Source organism: Drosophila sulfurigaster, chromosome 3 (assembly GCF_023558435.1).
Source record: "Drosophila sulfurigaster albostrigata strain 15112-1811.04 chromosome 3, ASM2355843v2, whole genome shotgun sequence".
NCBI classification, from domain to species: domain Eukaryota; kingdom Metazoa; phylum Arthropoda; class Insecta; order Diptera; family Drosophilidae; genus Drosophila; species Drosophila sulfurigaster.
In genome coordinates, this window is record NC_084883.1 from 11,642,608 (window position 1) to 11,664,650 (window position 22,043).

Genomic DNA, 22,043 nt, shown 5'->3' on the forward strand with positions numbered 1-22,043 from the left:
TTTGTTTACGGTTTAGTGGATTAATGCTAGCGTAAAACTTGAAATAGCAGCACCATCAGCATCAGCATCAGCAACAATAACAGCGTCCAATGCTGTTCGCTCTGTTATTTCTTTTGAAGTTAAACAAATCTGCATAAGGTAGAGCTAAAAAGCCGTTACAATTTATGTGCATAAATATGGGACACAAAGAAACACACGAGCAAACGCACACACATACACAGCTCAACACAACACAACAGAACACACCACACGCATAACCAGGAACAGGAAGAGGACGAAAAGCAGGACCTGAAACAGGCCATTGGCCAGGAAGCCAGGCAATACGACCTTCTGTCGACTTACGAGTATTCTGCATGTGTTACCATAAATTATTCATTCGTATTTGCTTTCTGCTACAGCAGTCCAATTTTGTTTTAAGCATTTGCGCAATTTTCGTCCATTTTATATTTTATAGTTGACTTTTTGTTTTGTTTTGTTCTTTTTTTTTCTTTCAATTTTCCATTTCTGTTTATTATCTTGAGCTCTGCAATAATATATATGTAATATAAGTATGTATGTATGTATATTTGTTTAATTCGTATCGCTTCGTCGCTCAAGAGACTCAAAACAAAATATTGTGCAAAAAAAAATATATATACAATATATAATTGAATTATTTTTGCTAACAAATTGTATTGTCAGATTACTCGAGCTTGGCTATATTCTTGTTGCAGAGAGTTGCAGAGTTTCAATTAAAATACACTTGCTTTGTTGGCAAGCAAATCTTGTTCATTATCTAGCTATCCCAAAAGTTTCTGCAGTTTTCTTTTTTTGCGTCAAATAAAAATTTCGCAATGCAAACTTTAAAATGAAGCAAATATATATATAGAAGCTAAAACCGCACTCAAATAGCTGTACGTTGGTAATTCTATTTCGCATTTACCCAAACCAATTCCCCAACTCGTACTAAAGCAAATAGAAAGAGAATATATATGTACATTCATTTTTGTATTACAATTGCCGGCCATAAACCGAAAATCATAAAAATGATGTTCTATCACACGCACCCATGGGAGTTAAATCTAAGCAGCGTTCAACAATTTTACTGCGAACTATAATAAATATTCATATTTAACAATAATAATTCAAAAATATTGGCGTCTAAATCATTTGCCAAATGGCCGCATGAAGTAACTCCATACACGTTTATGGTCTGCCGACAGAACAATTGCTGGGAACGCAGCGTTGAAGAGGATTACATATGAACAGATAGCATTTTAGTCTAGTGTAGTATATATAGTATAGTAGATAGTAACATAACATACATATAAGGCAATATGTGCAATGCTAAATACATACATATGTATATTGTATATTAAACAATTGAACTGTCGAAATTATGGACGCCTCTTTAATGGTTTAAGCAAGGATGTGAATATTGGCCTTGGAAAATTATTTTGATGGGTTTATATAGAAATTCCCAGCAAGACTTAATCAGTATCATAAAAGATAGCGATATTTTCGAGTAGAAAAAAATCACAATAATATATTTTTAAATATAGAGGTGAAATGATTCCAATGAATTTTGTAGATTCTGATGATTTTCGCACAAAAAAATTATTTTTCTGAGAAACATTTTTTATGTTTTAATTTAATATTTTAAATAGCTTAACGCAGAAAGGTAATCGGGTTTCAAAAAAAACATTTTTTTTTGTCTGTGATATGAGTTAAGTTTTTATGCATCTTGAAAATACGAAAATTAAATGAAATGGTGATGAACCGATATCGTATATTTCTACAATACTTAACAATTAAATTGAACAAATTCAGCAGATTGTGCTTAAAGTTTGTCGCCATTCTTGCACAATGGCAACGCTGTTAGATTTTACAGTAATTAAACGACACAAAAGTTCAGCTTAGTCAGTTAAAGAAAAAAAAAGAGCAGAGATCTTAAATGGCTCGCCACGACGGCGACCGAAGGCAGGCAGGCAACTGCTTAACCCTCTATCAATTGGCAGAAGTTGCGAATCTGCCGGAGTCGTGCAATGTCAGCTACGGCATTTAGCCTTGTCACATTATTTTGCTTATTCGCCGTCTGCTTCTGCTCTTCTTCTGTATTCCGCTCTTTGCTTCTTTGCTTCAGTTTGGGGAACTCTGCACCTAATTGTTGTTGTAATCGCCCTGGTTGCCGTTTTCGGCATCGTAGCCACAATTCGCCATTTATTCGTGGCTAACTCCTCGACTACGTCTCCTTTTCCTCTTTGCTACACTCTGATTTCGGATTTGGACCGTAACGCGTTGCCTGCCACACGCCTTTCTGCAAACTTGCATAGCCTTCTGCATGGACATCAACAGTAGTTGGACTTGAGAATATGAATGGGAAAGAAGGCGCCAGCCCTCCTCCCACCACAACAGCAGTTAGGAGACATCAGCATTATCAGCCCACTATGCTATGCCAATCCTGTGTACTGTGTGAGATTTTCAAACTTATACATTTTATGTGTGTGACACTATCCACTTTATTTTAGTTTCTGTTTCTGCTTCTGTTTCGGTGCAATTCAGTTGAGTTCAGCTCAGTTGAGTTGAGTTCGAGTTCGGTTCAGTTCAGCTGAGTTTGGCTTCCAACCTCTGAAATACCAGTAGTTGGGCTTTTTTGGATGGCTTCCGTCGGTGGTACAGCAGCTACAACAGCAGCAGACTGTCTGCCTCTTTCAATGCACTTAGTACTTTACATCGGATGTTCAATTTCCGTATTGTGGATATGCTTACACACATGAATTTGCCACTGATTTCGGTTGCTCTAAATACGATTTAAGAAACGCGGATATCTCTCCAAAAGTGTTTTACTACAACACACTCTCTTTGTTAATCAATTCTATTGTAATTACCCCAGGTTAGTTCGTATCAGATTATTGAACATTTAACAAGTTTCATTTCCATTTTCAACGTATGCAGAAGTTAATAGTCCTAATTGCACAAGCCATGCAGGAGCACATTCCTCTTCCTCTTGACACTTAATATGAAATGCATAAAATATGTAAATGATGTCTGTTTAAATTGTGTACATTTATGTTAAATTGCCTGTCAGCCTTAGTCTCGGTCTCTTAGTCTTTCCATTGCAGCGTATTTTCGTCTCTGTTTCACATTCCAAATTGTTGCACTCGATGCCTAAACTGTTATACACAAATCTCGGGTGCTTCGAGCTCCTAAAAGTTAAACCTAGAATTCAGTTGTTCAATTACCTTTGCATGAGACAGATGCTGTAGGTTAATGAGAAAACCAGCTAGTCGTGATATTTCGTAATTGTATCACTTTATTTTAATGAACGAACATTATTCTTATACATAATACATTATAATGCTGTGCAATGTTGACCAACTTAACACAGACACCCAGGAAATTTGTTCTTTCTTATTGTATATTGCATTTACTTTGCGCTTTCATGACACCTTTCCCGCACATTTTGCATTTTGCATTCTGTATTCTTCATTCTGCATTCTCATGCAAATACTTCACACCAACTTATAGCACTTGCAATGCCATCCGTTACACACAGTGGCAGTTCCGCGGTTCTCCCAGCCCGGATCGCAGCTCGTCCTTTGGCAGTTCTTATATTTTGGCCATGTTTTTTGTTTTATGCATAATGCGCCATGTAGTGCGAATGAAAGTAAAAAATACGTCTGGGAACTTTTGTTAAAATCTACTTCAGCGGCTCGCTTGCCTTTCGCGAACACCGATCCACTTGGAGGGGAGGCAGTGGAAAGACATCGCGCCCAACATCTCGCATCTTTCAGGTCCCCAAACAATTTGCACGCCTCAGTGCGTGCGCATTTCTGGGCACTTAAGTTTCTATATAAAGCTATAACGAGTACAAAACCCCAGTCGAACGCGCCCCTGACTCGACTTTCATTTTATACTTATTCATTTTATCATTCTCATTCCCATTCTCATTCGCGTTCGCATTTCGTTTTTTTCTCCGTTTCCTTTTTGGCATTGAACATTTTATAAATTGAGACTGTTTTGCATTTCTCATTAGGAGGGGCACGGAACAGTGTTGATGAGTACAATTAGCAATTTGCATAGTAAGAACTAAAGGAATGTTCTGTCTTAACTCAAACGCTGCCTAGTGGCAGGTTAACACAATTTTTATAACTATGTTAGACGGTGGTTTAAAGTTTTAAAAGAAGCTATTTTAAATTCAACGTCAAACTTAGACTAGAGCAGTTCCACTCCAAAAGACATTTAATTATTAAAAGCGAATAACTAAATACAAATTTATTTATGAGAAATGAGGTTTTCAACTTTTGTGTCTTAATATCATTGTGTTGAGTATAACATACAAAGTGAATATATGTATGTATGTAGATTGAGCTACGAACAACTAGAAGTCTTAATATATATAATTTTTTTTAAGGATATTCTTCATGTCCTTCAACAAAGTAGATACATCAATTGTCATCGCTTGAGCATAAGCAATTGTCTGTATTACTTTGCATGCCTGTCACGAATTGAGAGTGCTTTACATTTAGTTGACTGAGATTTATAAACTTACATGGAACATGTAAATAAAGGAACGGCAAGAACAACATAAAGTTGCCAGGAATATATGTAATTTATATCCATGCATAATAATACAGCACGTAATTGTAATTACTCGTATGTGAACATGATTCCACAATTCTTTAATTCCGTAAATGGCACAACTCTTCCATGAGTTTATTCGCAAAAAGAAACAAAGAAGAATGTTGAGTTGTTTATGTTTGTTTTTGTTATGGTAATTATCAGGGTTATATACATGGGTTTATAAACATAGAAAATGCACTGTTGTTGTCTGGGAATTTGTGAGGAAGCCGTAATTAAATCCTCGTCTGACCTTTGTAATTAAGGAAGAGAGCCATCAACATTTAGTTCACCTGATTAGGAAAACTGTTGAATATAACTGCTCTTTAAGTAGCCACTAAAGTTCCCCCAGGGAGCAATATAATAACAGCACTCTCTGCTCTTATCGGACACTTTTGCACACAGCAGAATCTTTTGACATTAACAATAGAATCAACATGGTGGCCACATCGAGACGGTGACGTGGCCTAAAAACTTGAAGTAAACTTAACCGAGTGTCGTCGGTCAATTTGCATCAAGTGGAAAACACAACTGACAGGTAAATGGCCCTCTGGCTTCTCATAAATCGCAGTCAGCAAAGCAGTAAAAGGACGCAGCATGAAGGGGTGTGACTAGTTAGAGCATTCTCTCTAAGTTATGGCCAACTGCAAGCAGAGTCGAAATTTAATTACAACTACATATTAGTATAGTTACAAGATGGCGGAGTGGAAGTAGAAGTGGGAGCTGACAGTGAAAGCGGATGCGGAACCGGGAGTCGGTGGAGCAGCAGCAGCAGAAGGAGTAAAAAAAATGTTTGCAATTTAGAGCAGGCAGCCAAATTGGATGGCAGAATCCTTGGCTTGCATCCGTACAGTTTGTACAGTTAGTATACGCTTACCCTCATATCTCCGACTGCTGTCAGTCCACTCCTGTCTGACAAACTTGGGCAATTTTATGCTTTTGTTGTTGTTGCTGTTGTTGGTGTTGTTGTTGTTATTACTACTAGCAGTAGCAGGCCACAAAAACTGACGTTTATTACTTGGGCGCGTCTGTGAGCCCATCCTCGGACAGACTAGAGACCAAGAAGGAGCCATAAATTATTAAATTTTAACAAGTTTTTATGCAGCGGCAACGGCAACGGCATCTGACTGTCTTGTCTTGTCGTTTCCTTTCCTGTCAGCAGTCAGCTTCTCCTTCTTGGCATCTTTGCATCTTAGAAGCAATTGGAGCAACTTGGCTTACTTTGTCAGCGGCCAATACGTGACCCTTATTGACTGCTCACCGAGGCGAACCTTCAAGTTTATTTAATCACGTTATTAATGGCAAGTTTTTAGTAAAAAATACTTTTAAATCGGTTTATCGTTTAAACTCTCTTTAACTCCTTAAAAAACTATTATTTAAACAACTTCACAATACAAACTGAGCTAAATGAAAACAAATTTAAAACTTTAACTTTTGTTTCAAGCTAATCTTTTGGCTATTGTTACCTGTGGCGCAAAATTCAATCTGTAGATTCAGTTTTTATCCCAAATTCACTCACGAGCACGGAATAACTTTTGGTTTTCTATTCACACTCCCCATGCAAAAAATTGCAGTTTCTATAGTTTTGTGTAAACTTTGTTCCATTTACTGAATAGATTCTTTTTTTGATCAGTGAACTAAGCCTTTTGATTCATTCGTTGGATGGTGTTTCTAACATATTCATTGTCATATTCGTCGTTGATTTTAATACAGTTATATTTTTAAGTTTTATGTTCTAAATTTTTTAGACTCCCTTTTGTTTTATATATTTTAAGTATATTATTTTTTTATAAGAAATGTTGGACTATTTAGTTTGCTAAATGTGATAAACCAATCGCAAAAAAAGGACTATTCAAGAACAGAACATGTCTAATATGGCTAATGCTTATCCTTGTTAAGAAAGAATATTTTTCTAAGTAGTATATACCATTATCTGAAGATCGGTGATAAATGATTAACGTTTCTAGATCTACATTATCAAATTTTATTGAAAGAAATTTTGATTAATATCTAAAATGAATGAAATGCGAAAATCAATTAAAACTTCTTTCGGTCCGACATTCATATATAGTTACTGTTTTGCAATAAAATCACACACGGCCTTAGTGAATTCAGAACACTTGGCTTTGCCACCAATATCTTTAGTGCGCATATCTGTGTCCTTGTAAACACTTTTGATAGCACAGGAAATTGACATTGCCTGATCCATAAGGCCAATTCTGCGTAGCATAAGAACTCCGGAGAAAAGCATGCCAGTAGGATTAATTTGATCTTTGCCAGCCAGCTCTTCGCCCACCTTATTTAGAGTGTCGTAGAGACGTCCATGGGGACTGACACCGTATCCGGGGCACATTGCTTTGCTACCCGTGATGCTTGAAGCCATCATAACCAGTACATCGCCATACATACTGGACGATACGAGTACATCGTTGGTTTCCGGCTTCATGATGAGATTTAAGCAAGCTGTGTCCATGTAACGCTCCTCGAAGAGTCGATCTGGCATGTGTTTGATTGCCTCCTTTCGCATATGCTTCAAGAAATTCCCGTCGGTCATTCGCATTATGTTTGCCTTGTGAGCCACGGTGATTTTTTTGCGATCGAATTCGTTCGCATAATCAAATACGTACTTCGCAATGCGTTCCGCTCCGGCAGCAGTGCTTATTTTGATAGACTGCAGAACTCCTGGGACGACATCGTGCTCAATGCCCGAATACTCGCCCTCCATCATATCGCGTATAATAACGCAATTTAATTTACCATAAGGATTATCTTGACCTTCCATGTTGCGGCAAACGGCGGTGTAGGCAAAAAGATCGAACTGTTTGCGCAGATCTTTCATCCAAAGCGGATCCTCGATAGGGCCTTTGATTCCGACTTTATTTCGTCTCAATGAGTCTAAGAGCTCTTTTGAGACCTTATGGCTGCCTGGTTCGTCTGGGAAGGATTCCCATTCGATGGGCACTTTGGCAGCATCAAACACCGTTTTCAGCGATTGAATCAACTCACATCCCACACCCTGTCCCTCGATCAAAGTTATCTTTTTTACTTCGTTATTGGTCGCTTTTTTATTGGCCTTCTTTCCTTGGTCTCCCTTTGGTTGGTCTCCCTTTTTTGAATTTCCCTTTTTTGAATTTCCCTTTTGTTGGTTTTTCTTTTGTTCATCTCCGCACATAGATTTTGATCGGATCTTAGTACATTTCTTGGATTCATCACATCCTTTGGTATAGCAACGCAACCATTGGGCGAACGGAGCTCTACCAACTCGAAGATTTCGTAAATTGTTCATATTTGAATTTTGTTGAAATTCTAAACTGACATCGAAAAGTCTTACTTTTAATTTATATCTCACAGAGTTCTCTTGACTCCTTGCTATACACTTACTTTGTGCCATATTATCCATATAATTTACCTGAATTCAGATTCGCACAAGTGCAACACAACAATATTCCCCGGGGACGGGCACAACTGAGGTAGGAGGAAGCGTGTGAATATGACAAATGACATGTCAACAGTTTTATGCCCCTGACTGTTCAAGACAAATGGCTGTGGGCGTGGCAGTTGCTGCCTCTGCGACTATATTATGCCAGTGATTTTTCACACAACAAATAAGTGACCAAGTCATTAGCACAGATGACTATTATGAGCAGGCATGAAGAGGGATTCTCAAACATCCCCAACGAACCAAAGCATGTGCACCTCAGTGGGGCGCCAAGATCATAAATAAATTTCTAAGACTGTGACATTTTGGCGTGACGGCCTTTTACTGCAAGTTTATGATTATTTTATGCTATCGCACTTAAGTTTTAAGTAAAGCTTTATTAACTTGTAAATATTATTTAATTTTTCTGTTACTATAGCTCGAAGTCTGCTTTTCATTAATATTGTCCCTTAAGTAAGTCTCTTTTATTGGGCGCTTTCTCGTCGACCTTTGAATATTTCAATAATCATACCATAGCCAGATTAACTTGGACAAAACTTTGTAATGTTTTCGTTTTATGCACTGCTCGTAATCTCATTCCCTTTTCTGTGTAGCAAGTATCTCTCATCAAGAACTCCTTGCACGTACTCGTAAATCCAACAAAGTACTTCGAACTGACAAAGTTGTCCAGGAAATGTCCCAAAATTTAGAAAGCTGTATAAGCTTCGTTTTCATGTCAATTGTCGTCTACAATGTTAAAAACAGGCAAAGGGTTACATTTGAGTTCTGCCAATGTTTCATTTTAAATTTTAAGCATTAGACACTAATTATTAATATAATATATACATGCATATGTATTATAATATAATTATAATTCCACGTTATTGAAAGGGTTAACAATACCCGACTTACTTGCAAATTGTGCGCTCGAGTGCAAAAAATGTTGATGGCTTCCCTTCACTGTGCAAATGCATTCGTATGTGTTCATGTGAGTGCCTGCCTGTGAGTGTGCGAAGGACATTTCTTACAAAGCTCATAAAAGTGAATTACATTTAAGCATCTGCGTAGTCATTGAAATCCATTGAGCTTGCGATGCATTCAAAATGTGGTTCTGGCGTATTCATGAGTATGATTCGCAAGATGCGTCTATTGAGCGATAACTTTCCTTTTCCTTTAAGGGGAAACGGAATCGACATTATCATCAGAATAATAATCACTGTTAAGAAATATTCAATGAGAATGAATCGCTTTTTAAACGTTTCACATTAGCAGCATGTGTTCACCTCGTAGGAGCTTTGCCTTACATAAGAGAGGAAATAAAGAATTTCAACAAGTGAAAACCAGATGTCGCATGGCGGTTGCAGTTTTAATCCGTGGCAAGAATTTAAAACTGATTGTGCGAAGAAAATGTAAAAAAAATTGTAAGGGTAATCAGTTTTCAAAACAGTGAATTTGATCATTAATTCTTCTATGCGATCACAGAGGCCAAGAGAGATATTTCCCTTAGGACATTGGAAATTTACAACTTTTCTGTAATCTTTGAATAATTCATACAATTCCTATTGTACTTCAAATAGCTGGCGTCAGTAGCTTGGCGAAGCCTAAGGTAGAATCTTAACTGTTTCAAAATAAATGTAACTTTCTGAGCAACCTAGTGCAGAGGCGTGTAATATACTTCAGTAATTAAATTATATTAAATATCAGATAAATGTGAAATACCTTTGAACTTACTCTCAGCAATGAACGACAAGTAGTAGTAATATTATCAGAAGTATCAAGTTTTGCTTGAAATTGATTTGATTATTATATGGTATTACGATAAGCTGAGATTTATATAAAATATTAAATAAATTTGTCATTGACCAAAGTTTTAAGGAACAAGTACGAATCAATAAATATGAGCATAAGCTATTTGACCTGATCAGGAATACAAAATTCCTTAGATGCGTGTCTCGTATAACATTTCAGGACTTCTTTGCTAGTTCGGCTACGAAATCATGAGAGCACAAGAGCCCCTCGTCAATCCGAAAGGGCTGGAGTATAAGGCCAAGTCAATTGATGCAAAAAATTACTGCATATTTGATTGTCTCATCCAATATTTGCATATCTTTCCATTTTTCCTCTTTTAGTGACCTTTGGGTGGGTTGCTACAATTTTTTCAATTCAACATTCCCCGTCAATGGTTTTTCATACCTTTTGTTGGTTTACGCTTCGTTTGGCAGCTGAACCCGGTTCAGGTCGTACTACTACACCAATTGGAGGAGCTTGGCATGAAGAGTTATTGACTCCAAGTTGGTCAGACGGTTGAGAAGATGCGTTCGGGCTTTTGCATTAATGTAAACAATACTCGTCTTCGACCGCTCTTTCAGCATCAGAATTTACATTTCTATGGTTGTCGTTCCTCTCTCTCTTTCTCTTTCTCCTTATCCTTCTCTATGTTGCTCCCGCTTGTTCTCTGTCTTTCTGCTGCAGCTGATGGAATGTTTTTCAAGTTGTTGCTTTTCATCCTTTTTCAGCACGCATTCACGTCATTTCCATGCCGGAGCGTGTGAACGGTTGCACTTGTCCTGCCGCCGCCTAACCGCCTGTCGAATCAGAATCCTTACTAAAAACCACTATTTATTCCCAGCATGGCGTTCAAATGGTGTTGCTTCATCAAAAAATAACACGTAAAACTTCTATGCCCAACACTGATGGACCAACAGCAAACACACACCATTTCAGTGTATTCTATATGAAAAAAGTAGACCGAAATAAATACTACAATTTAATAGATACACACAGATTTATGTATATAGTAAGTACAAAATCCAAGGATTTTAATCCTGCCTTGCTATATCGACATAAAAGCAATGGCCACAATGCTCTTCTCGTCCTCTCTCGCTACCAAACATTTTTTGTGAAGAGCAAATTGTTCAATTCTTTTCCTAAATCTAAAAAAAAGAAAATAACAGTTTAAAGCTTCGGTAGAGATTGAATGACTATGAGGTACCCTGCACCAGTTAGTTTATACAATCACATATACTTAAATCAACAAATATTTTTTGTTCAGGTGGTCTAATTTCCATCGGAAGTCAATTTATGCATCGGAAAAGTTAACATAATATGGAAATTAAAAAAAATCGATTTTTATTATTTCTGGGCGAAGAACGTGCGGTTCTAGAAAAACTTATATGCCCTTTGGTGTATCTACATATATATACTATATCTTCTTATATATATAGTCTACAATACACGCACAGAAACGCAGGCAGACACGGATACGGCTGAATTGACTGGACTCTTGATGTTGGTTAAAGGAGAATGTCGATGGTGTTTTCCACTAAATTAATAAATAGAAAAAAGTCATTAAAAAAAGAGATGCAAATCGTCGCACTCAACAGAGTTGTGTTAAATATTTTTTTCTGAATGATTAATTACCCTTAAATTGAGTTGAATTGCAACCGTTTACCACCATTTGTTTACTTGTTAGTTTTTGTGAACGCTGTTCCATATTTATGTCATATACTAGCCAGTTTTCCCGAAATTTCCCTCGCGTTGCATTTTCGGAGAATTTTGAATTTTGTTGTTTAACTAAATGTTGTTCTCGGAACCTAACCTCGTCTTTGAATTGATCTCTTTTGAGTGGTTGAGGATTATGATTTGGGCAGCGGTGTCTGTTTTATTTATCAAACCCAGAGCGCTTTAATGTAAGTTAGTAAGTTAGTAGTAAGTACTATCCTAATGAAGTAGTATATAAGTATAAAATCTTTTGGTATATTTGAATATTTTTAGGTATAATTGATATATTTGAACGATACTGTTTTCCACTTCCCAATTTTAATGCACGAATTATTGAGATTGGAGAAATCGAAAAACTTTATTTTATTGCATGATTAAAATTTGAGTGCTCTTATCGTTAATATTAATTACTCAATAAGTGAATTTATGAATCAGTCAGTCAATCAATTAGTACAAACAAATATATTTTGTTGTATCGAATTGCAGAAATGTAAAATTACTGTGAACTAGTCTCTTAAAGTCTAGGTTCTTTAACAGTCGTTTAAAAGTTATTTTGGGCAATCAGCATGCTCGTATTTCATATTAAACTGACAGTCTGTACTGTCATAATTAGATGAGAAGTATTTCGATAAAAAGGTTACTCATAATGTTAAAGTGTTGATACGGATGACATATTATGCGTACATATGTCGAACCTCGAGGTGCATGCACCCATCACGTCCGGCGGCTACCCACGAAGGGGACAGAGTTAACAGTATTCCGGTCACAATATTGAGAATATTTTGCAAGAGTCGCATCGCTGCTTGTTTATGTGTGTGTTGAAACGTAAAAAGGCGCACAATGTGACAGTTAAATATTGCTGAATATTTTTTACGACCCACGACCCAGGCAACGTGCGTTTCTGGCCAAAAGGCCATTGGTTGCGACAACAACAACAGCAACAACGACACTTGAAAAAAGTTAATTAAGTTCTTTAAGGACGTGTTGTGTGAATGTTTTTTTTGCTGTAAAGCTTTCAGTTCCGACTTCCCCTGCACATATCTCAGCCAGCACAGAAATTGAGGAGTTGGGGCACAGAGTTCAGCAGTCCATATAAATTGATTTCATGCAAACTTATAATTCATTTTCGTATCTTTCGACCTCAGTTCTCAACGGTGTTGACCAGCTCTTCACTTAAGCCCACATTGTCATATTGTTGGGAAAGTGAAGTGAATTCGCAAACTGAATTCGAATTCGGTTGAATATAATAATTTGTATACGGTTTCATTTGAATACTTGTCGAATAATTAATTTACAAAACTTATTTACTTCATTATGCCGAATTTTTGACCCAGCTCTCTAAGTCAATGAATTTAATTGACTTCAATCCGATTTTGTTTAAATAAACATAACCATTTACCATTGCCTCAAGCCAGCATCAGCGAGACAACTGGTTGCGTAGCCACAGCTGAAAGCAGTTGAAATCCTTTCCTTTCACTGTAACTCGAGTAAATGAATAATTCATTACCATTCACGTCCTTGGCCCACGCGCCTCTGATTAAATCAAATTACTGCCATCTGCGACTCTAACTCTCGGTCTAGCTCGGCGTCCAAGCCAAGGTCAAGGGACGAGCTTGCCAATTGGGACACTAAGTGATGCAGTGCTACGCTTTAACTTAATATATATAAATTCATTTCGAAAGCGTTTTAATCTAAAGGTACGACTTAAGGATTTAACATCACGTCGCAATTTGTATGAGAATTTCACATTTTCAGTTAGTTGCGTTTATATTGACAGGAAACAAACAAACTTTCCTCTGACTGAAATAAAAAATCCTAAAAACAAACAAAGAAAGAAGTCTGCAGTTGCGTTTTGCCCGACCTTAGTTTACGTAAACCACAATTTGCAGACAATCCTTTTTTCGACTTCTTCGATATGTAGGTGCTTTCCTCTTGGATTAGACAATTCTAGACTTTACTTGCTGTCCCTTAAATATTCGTATCCTCACTTATTGTGTGGCCAAATATACCCACTTCAGACTCTAAGTCAGCATAACTTTTCGGGTTACGGGTGTAAAAAGGGTTAAAAGGTCCAACGCTAAGCAATCAGAAACATTACGTATTGGCGACACAGTTCGATGATCTTAATGATTGTCAAAAATCAGAAATCGGACCGACAAATACTACGCATAAATACAACTTTTATCTTTTTTCTTGATGTCCCTCGTATAAATATTAAATATTAACTAAATGGTTTTAAGGTCGGTTTTATTAGCTCTATCTTGAGAGTTTTATGATGAGGTTAACAATTTTTTTTTTCAATATTCATTTGATTTTCATTACAAGCGAAATGCCAACTGTGAATCAAGCAACAATTCGAAGAAGCATGTGTGCCTTCAAAGTAATAAAAAATTACAATCAAAATGAAACAATGCCAAGTCATGCAACCGGAAACGGAAGTCAGAACAGACAGAGAGAGAGAGCAGCTAGAGAGCAGGATAGGAAAGGAAAGGGCGCCACAAAAGGATACATAGAAGGCTCGTAAGGCCAAAGCTAAAGCCAAGGCACAATGGCCATCAGAAATATGTGAGCATGAACAACAAGAACAACAGCAAGTGATGGCCTCGCATGGCATGTTTTTTATTTTCATCCTGACTCGCTTTTACGATTTTTTAAATAAGCAAACACACTTTTATGACATTCCAATTTTGCGCCAAACAAAAGAGCATCAAGAACTCAAGGCGATTCGAGGTGAAACGAAGTGAGGCGCTCGGTGCCAGATCCCAAACTAATAGGTGCGCCCACAGCAACAGCCGCAATGGCAACCAACGACTGTTGCGGGATATGTTGACAGGAAGACAGCAATGAAATGGCAGAGACCATAAACGAAAATGTGCAAATGGCTTAAATGGCACTAAAAATTGTCTGCTCCGACAACCCACGCAGCACGCCCCTAAAGTAGCTAAGACACTGACGGTGTCTGTCAACATGTGTTTTTATTATCGCAAATTCGGTTGCAGTTGCACTTGCAGTGGCTGTAGCAGTGGCAGCTGCATCCACGAGCTGCTAGTTGCACATTTCCAGAACACGGGAATTTCAAATAGAACTCTTAATTAAGTGCCCCAAATATCAAGTGCAGCGCTTGCAACGGAAAGCGGCAAGAAGAGGAAGGAAAGAAGGAAACGGAAACAGTGCTCGCCTGCCGCTTAATGCCATTTAATGCCCCTGCCATAAATCTGTCTAAATTCGCTAGCGCAAGGGCTATATAAATATACGACTTGCGATAGTCGTGCGCATTGTGACTTTTGTGGCCTTCGCAGTGGCCATGTGAGTTTAATGCGAACTAATTTCTTTAAAATCTACTCAGCTAGTCGCTCAAATAAAGTATTAATTATGCTTTCAATATTAGAGTATCTTTGTTGCATATTGGAGATGAGATACATGTAGAAAATACGAGTTTATTGCCAGATAATTTCTTTAAACTTTACTCAAATGAGTAAATGAGTAAATTATGCTTTCAGCATTAGAGTAATTTTGTTGCATATTTGAGATGATAAATTTAGTAGATTTGTGCTATTTATAAAGCTCTCAATATTAGAGTATCATTGTTTGATATACTTAGTAAATTCATGTTACCCTGCAATTCAATTAGCAAGCACTTAGTAGTCGCAAGTGGAGTACTGGACTACACCTTTCTCGTTTGGATCTGTTTAATGTTTTCCTAACACACACACATTGCCAACAACGACTACTAACGATAAACACATAAGACCTATGTATGTTCTGTGCATGTGGATGTAAGTGCCAGCAGCATTTTTCACTGCAGATTCCAAGCTAAAATTGCCATCCGATGATAAATTACAGGCACGGCAATTAAGAATGCGACCTAGACACTCCTCTCTCTGTGTGTGTTCTCGCATTTACTTCTCCGTTTCCTCTTCCTCCGCTTTATCCACGACTTAATCCTGATCTCTGGAAATGTAATAAATAATTGTGAATGGCGTTCGAGTTGGCAACCCAACACTAGAACGGTAATTGCATGTAAACATTTCTTTATGTGCGTCATTGAATGGGTTTGGGGAGGAGCTGAGCTGAGCCTGGGATAATTAGATATGTGGAATGGCGGACTGATGCAGTCAATTCATTGTTAGTATCTGATGGATGGCTGACTGCTTTCAGTGTTGTCTTTGGTTTTCTTGCTCTACACTATTTATCCAAGCTACCTATGTGGTAGAGAGGTAACTTTATACCTACGGGAAATGAATGTAACAAGCGAAAGGAGTCATCTGCTATTTCAATTGCTTTGGTTGACAATCTACGATATTTTGAAGTGTATGCTATATTTGGAATGTAGTACTATATCGATATACCAAATATAATCTTTAAATATTCTGATATAATCTTTGATTATATTCGTAGAATATAATTTAATTGAAAATGTGCATCGGGTATTTCACAGCTTAGCACACTCGACTGTAACTTTCGTACTTGTTATTTAAAATCTTCAATAAAACACTGCTCTGAATTGTATCACAACTTTGTTTTGCCTTGAATCTATATTGACTCCGGTTGCAAATGTATCTATATAGTACTATTTACAAACAATAACAATTATGGCAGGATAAACAACTAAAAATGGCAATTGCCAGTGACGGAAAGGGAGGGCGTACAATTTACAGTTATGAAATGCGCTGCCAACACAATTGCAATAATTTAACTTCCGCTTCATAGCGGTATTTTGAGTTTCCGTTTATGTTCGCTGCTGTTGCCATTTCCGCCGTCAGTTGTCCGCTGTCCGTTGTCCGCCATCTGCCGTCCGCTGTCCACTGACCGCTTTCGGTTGTCGGCTGTCCGTTACTCGCCGCAATCTGGTCGCTGCAGTTGAAGGTCGTTGTTGTTCAGTTGGTATTGTTAGTACTTACATCTACATTGCCCGTTCTTGAACAAAGTTCTCATCTCCCACGCAAATGCAATGCGCATAGCCATGGCGATAGCCATAGAGCCAATAGCCTTAGCTCGCAAAAAAAAAAAAAAGATTCAATGTTCCATGGCGAGTTGCATGTTTTCAGGGCTTCGGCTTGACTTTGTAACAGTTCCAGAGAACGCAATCCTCTTCGTTGTTTTTTGGCCTTGTTGCAAACACACATTCTCGGCCAAATACAGCATCTAAGGGAGTGTACTGAACTGGATTCCTCGCCTTCGGCCGACGCCATCGTAAATTATTCAAATTTTAAGTCGTAAATAAATGCGCATAAACATAAGCACACTCGACTGGGCCTGAGCTTGTGCCTGTGCCTGAATGTGTCGCTGACTCTGCCATAAAGCATCTCCTCGTACTTAACAAAGCGGCCAGAGCTCCAGCCCCCAATTTAGCTGTTTGTGGTTTTCAGCTGACGAATTTACAGCATAGTTTTAGGCGTTTGCAATTGTTGAACGGAAATTATCAGATGTAACGCGTGTGACGACCTTTACGACCCAAAAGTCTTCTCACATCACCTTCAAAGGTAACCATGGCTTCTATTTGATTGGCATTTTAAATACGCATGTGTCACTTGAGTCTCTTTTCAATTGACATTAGCAATCAGCGTCCATGTGTCTCGCATACGCTCAAAGCGTTTGCCGATCTGTCTACCTGACGTGATTGTAAGATTTTCAAATTCAAGTTGCTGTCATTGATTGATTGATGGCCATTTCATTTCTCTTTCTTTTTTGTATTTGCTGTTATCCATTGTTCATTTACTCTGCAGACATCTCGAGTATCAAAACTGTTTATCTACTTTGTTGTATGAATATTTTCAGGTACTTACTTACTAGTTGTACATAATAAAAACAACTAATGTTTGAAATTATGCTTTGTCAGTATTTATTATATTCTCAATTATTATCAATCGGTAGTTTCGCACGGACTTTGATCATTGCTGTGGTATTTTCAGTTTGTTTTGCGTACAGGTGTTTCAGTTTATTGATAATAAATCGATATCACATATAAAATATATCTTCATTTCATAATTATCGTCTACTGCTCAGTCACGGCCATTCAGCAATTATTCAATGGGTAATAACGTCTACTTGGCTAAGTGAGATAATGTTATCCAACTTTATGCTGAATATTGGCAATGTTTGCTTTCATCAGAGTTCATACACGTGCATAAATCAACGAAAAATATGTTAGCTTTTTCCATTCACTAAATGCACATTAGACAAGTGACGCAGGTAAATCTATTTATTATAGAAAAGATTCTTTTTTATCTTATCTAAAAGTATATTTTTCATTGTATGTGTTCGAAACAACCGTTTTTCTCAATGAGTTGATCCATAACATTAAGATTAATGTGACCTTCTCATAAACTTTACGCTTGAATTTAAATACTTGTAGTCGGCCACAACAAGCTTGACCATATGATCAATTATATATACATATATTATATATGATCAATTATCTTCTGCTCAAGCCATTTGACAACCAATACAACAGCAGTGTCTGTGTATTGTCTTGAATTCCTACAATTTGTAGAATTAATAGTTCGACCAAAAAATTATTTGACTGAAGTGTTTGCTAATATATTTATAATGCCAAGCCCATTTTCAAAATGAAATTAAAAAAAAGTTATGTTATAATTATTTAAGAACCGTTTGAAGCATGCACTTGCGGGGGTAATGAAGATTTCACTGTGTTTTGAATATCAACAAAACTTATACGCATTTAATCTGTTGGCAATAGTCAATTAATTTGTGGATAATAAAAAATTGATAACACAATTGAAATATACATCTATACATATACATCTACTCGTATACTTATTTTATATTTCAGTCGTCGTCTATTGAGGGGCGTTATGGTGCCTTTTTCTTAAGTAATGTCGAGTTTCCTTTACGAGTTTAAGTACAATAATCTGATATGATAATACCATAATAGGCAATGTTTGAGCATGGCCCATTTTCACATTAGTTTTTGTTTAGTTTTCGGAGTGATTACTTTTTATTTTGAAGTTACTAAATGAAATCGTGTCTTTTGCGGGAGCAGGCCTTTGTAAACTGTGAAAACTTTGGCAATCGCATTTTGTGTGGCATTTAAAAAATATTTGAAATACCTTGTCCGAGAAATAATTCAAAGCCAGGAAAAAGTTGCAGTTTTATTGTTAGCTATCCGGTACTATTGTTTAATAAAAGCAAAGCAATGTGATGGTTTCCTTGACATGGTGTCGCTGTCAGGGTTGCTCTCAGAGCAAACCGTAAAAGACGGTGGAAGTGGAATAATAATTATTTGGAGCTGCTTCACTTTGTAGAAGACTAAGCCACTATACAGGATAAGTGGAATAGTGGAAAAGCACCAGCATTGGGATATTTTGAAAGCCCATCTTCATAATTTTATTGACGATGTGCGTACGACGAAGCCTAAAAAGAATTTCAGCAGGATGGAGATCCAAAGCACACCTCCAAAAGCATGCTAGACAGGTTGGCTGTAAAGTTATTTCTAGAACAGCTTTTAAAATGACCATCAAGTAGTTAGGAAGGACAAGTAGTAAAGATGTTTGCTTGATTTTAGATATTTTCGTGAGAGGCCAAAAACATGTTAACAAATTATACCTCCATCTGCCCTCTGGGTAGCGGGTACAAATATATTTTTATTTTTATATTACAGCTTGGATACACATATGCTTAACAAAAGTAATGTTGTTATGTGAAAAAATGTGATAATCAGCTAGAACTATAAGTTCTTGCTATAGATAATAAATAATTTACATACTATATAAGAAATCACAGATAATAAATAATAAACTATACAATTTCTGAAAAATGCAATTTAATCTATTATTCCAATTCAGATAAAAACTATTTTGAGGAATACGATTACTTTCAATAGCTATTTAGCGGCCAAATGAAATGTTGTGTATAAGATAAATGTCACCGATTTGGCTTTCTCTATAAACTACAGTATCTAGGCCTTCAAACGGATTGATAGATAAGACTATATATAATCTCTGTATATACCATATATATTGATTGGTAAAAAATTATTAAATGAGTCGGCACATTTGTATAGATATGACGTAAACAAATATTTATTATACCCGAACAATGAGGGTAAAGGAACAACATATAACTTATAATTAATAACAGACTCTACAATCAATTAATTTAATCATGCCAAAAACACTTGCTTGGCCAAGTTTCGCATCATCTTTCCATTCGGGTTCAAAGGTAACGTGTCTACAAACTTAACACCCGAATGCAATTGCTTGTACTCGACCACAACACGCTTAGCCACATGATCGATAATCTGCTGCTCGGTGATCGTGGCTCCAGGCTTCTTAATGACTAGCGCGCCAGCAAGTTCTCCGATGCAGGGATCGGGAATTCCCACGACGCAGACATTTAATACCTCAGGCAACTCTGCGATGATCTGTTCGATCTCTGTTGGCCAATAGTGATTTGATTTGTACTTCAGCAAATCCTTCTTGCGATCCACAAGGATCAGATTATTGTCATTATCGAAGTAACCAAGATCGCCGAGATTAATCCAACCATCCTGTAGTGTAGCCTCAGTATCAGCAGGGCTGCCCAAGTATCCCAGCCACTTGGAACCAATGTCGATTAGCACTTCTCCGACTTTGTTGTGGGGGAGAGCGTTGCCGTCTTCATCGATAATCTTGATACGCATTCCGGGAAAGATGCGACCCACATTATTAAGGGAATCATCATGGCTATGATCAATGTTTGCCGTAATTGCTCCTGTTTCTGTGGCTCCATATGAAGACACAATCAAACATTTTTTCATCAAACTCTGGCCGCGTTGCAGAATTTTAGTGGAGAGCCAGCAGCCGGTTATGAAGATCACTCTGATATTAGCCAAAGATTCTTCGGTGGCCAATGGATGGTTGAACAGCTCATAAGTCTGCCAAGGTTTCAATACAAGAATGGAAACGTTGTATTGCTTGATCATGCCAATAAACTCTCCAGCCTCGAATGGACGTTCGAATATGACTTTTTGGACACCGTAAATCAAACCGATGGCTGAGCTGATGAAACCTGTCGCCCAGTCGAGAGTGGCGTTGGTCAATATAATATCGGTGCTGTTGCAAAATCTAAAAGGAAAGAAATGTTATAAATGTGAAATAATAAAGATTGCGTAACTCTTACGGTGCAATCCTAGTCACATGCTTGTGGGAAATAGCAACAGCTTTGGGAAGACCCGATGTGCCCGAAGAGCACAAAATTAAAGCGGTCTGATCTCCATCGATGGCCAATGGCTCAGGTCTAAAAGGGGGAAATAGAAAGAGAAATGTAAATTCAATTGCTGGAATGAATTGCTATTATTTTCACTCACTGATAGAAATGCTCTTGCATTGTGGGATTCAGCAGATCCTCGATGCTGGGAACGCCTTCGACACGGCCAGTAAGCGTGATAAATTTGGGGGCCCACTCTTTGGTCACTTCCTTAATGCGTTCATAGTCGTTGCCATCACAAAACATGATCTTTGGCTTTGTCAGCTCATAGAGTCCCTTGATGACGCTGGCTTCTTTATTCACAGCCACCGCGTGGAATGGAGTCGTATTGAAGAAACAACCCACGGCCAGTGGTGCCAAGTATGTGCTTGTGACTCCAATGATGCCAACCACATCATTGTGGTTCAATTTCTCCTTCTTCAAAAATAAGGCCAGACGTGTGGCCAGTGCTCGCATTTCGGCATTGGCAATCCGCCTTCCATCCTCATGGTTGATCTACGCTCCAGGAAAAGTACTTATTAGAAACAGCTCTCATCGGATTTTACAGTTTATATTTACCAAGACAGTTTGGGTGGGCCAATTTTTCATGGCATTGAATAAAACTGATCCCACCGAGCAGTCAGGAGCGAAAAAGGGAGCTCTGCTCATGCCGCTCCAAATTTTGGTCTCCTCGTCGTAAGTTGTGGGATACAAAGCTCTTGTTGCCATTGTGCTTACTTTAAGGCAAATCTAATATTAATTTTTCACAAACCTGTTGCTGCTTTATATATCGTAAATGTCTCCCTCAAAAGCAGAATATCGTTATCGAATCTTATTACTAACTGACTCTATCCAACGTACCGCATTAAGTAGATTAAAGGGTTTGCCTCTGATATGTACAAGAAAGATACCCGGCACCTACAGTGTAAAAGGGTAGTTCAAAACCTCTTTCAAACTTTTGAAGATACATATGTTAGTAGTCACATAATTGAGATTCTTTTAAATTAAATAGGCGAAAATCTCGTTAGAAGCGTAATTTACTTTTTCCGCAATTCTGGTTAATCTTTTAGATAGATTTTTGTTAATGTTTTGTGATCATTTTCATTATATGTATTCATGTTCTATTCCATTAAAGTGTATAACGACAATTTAATGGAATAGAATATGAATAGAATACAAATAATTACAAAACATTTACGAAAGTCTGCCTAAGACATTAACCAGGTTCGTCAGAATGGAAATGATCTCAAAACATTTACTAAAATCTAGTTAAACAAAGATGTCTATGCAATTATTAAAGGGCTTTTATCATAAGTCGATCAATGCTTTGAGAAGTAAA

General features: G+C 37.4%; 2 protein-coding genes across 2 annotated transcripts; both read right to left on the reverse strand.

The window, feature by feature from the left end:
* Nucleotides 1–6,569: 6,569 nt before the first annotated feature.
* Nucleotides 6,570–7,950, reverse strand: LOC133843595 (isocitrate dehydrogenase [NAD] subunit alpha, mitochondrial). Its single transcript, XM_062277217.1, has one exon. It carries the CDS (start codon nt 7,883–7,885, stop codon nt 6,671–6,673), a length of 1,215 nt encoding a protein of 404 aa, XP_062133201.1. The 5' UTR covers nt 7,886–7,950; the 3' UTR covers nt 6,570–6,670.
* An 11,582-nt stretch (nt 7,951–19,532) lies between these two features.
* LOC133842476 (luciferin 4-monooxygenase) lies at nt 19,533–21,461 on the reverse strand. The gene is made up of 4 exons (XM_062275572.1): nt 21,284–21,461; nt 20,826–21,220; nt 20,639–20,755; nt 19,533–20,583 (listed from the first exon to the last, which is right to left on the reverse strand). The coding sequence occupies exons 1-4, from the start codon at nt 21,431–21,433 to the stop codon at nt 19,641–19,643; spliced, it is 1,605 nt and encodes a 534-aa protein (XP_062131556.1). The 5' UTR covers nt 21,434–21,461; the 3' UTR covers nt 19,533–19,640.
* Between the last annotated feature and the right edge of the window lie 582 nt (nt 21,462–22,043).

Bases quoted from the DNA above. Each gene is read 5' to 3' on its own strand.
- LOC133843595 (XM_062277217.1), bottom strand. From the start codon at position 7,885: ATGAACAATTTACGAAATCTTCGAGTTGGTAGAGCTCCGTTCGCCCAA.
- LOC133842476 (XM_062275572.1), bottom strand. From the start codon at position 21,433: ATGGCAACAAGAGCTTTGTATCCCACAACTTACGACGAGGAGACCAAA. The intron at 21,221-21,283 runs GTAAATATAAAC...CCTGGAGCGTAG, and splicing joins GGCCCACCCAAACTGTCTTG to ATCAACCATGAGGATGGAAG. The intron at 20,756-20,825 runs GTGAGTGAAAAT...TCCCCCTTTTAG, and splicing joins ATGCAAGAGCATTTCTATCA to ACCTGAGCCATTGGCCATCG.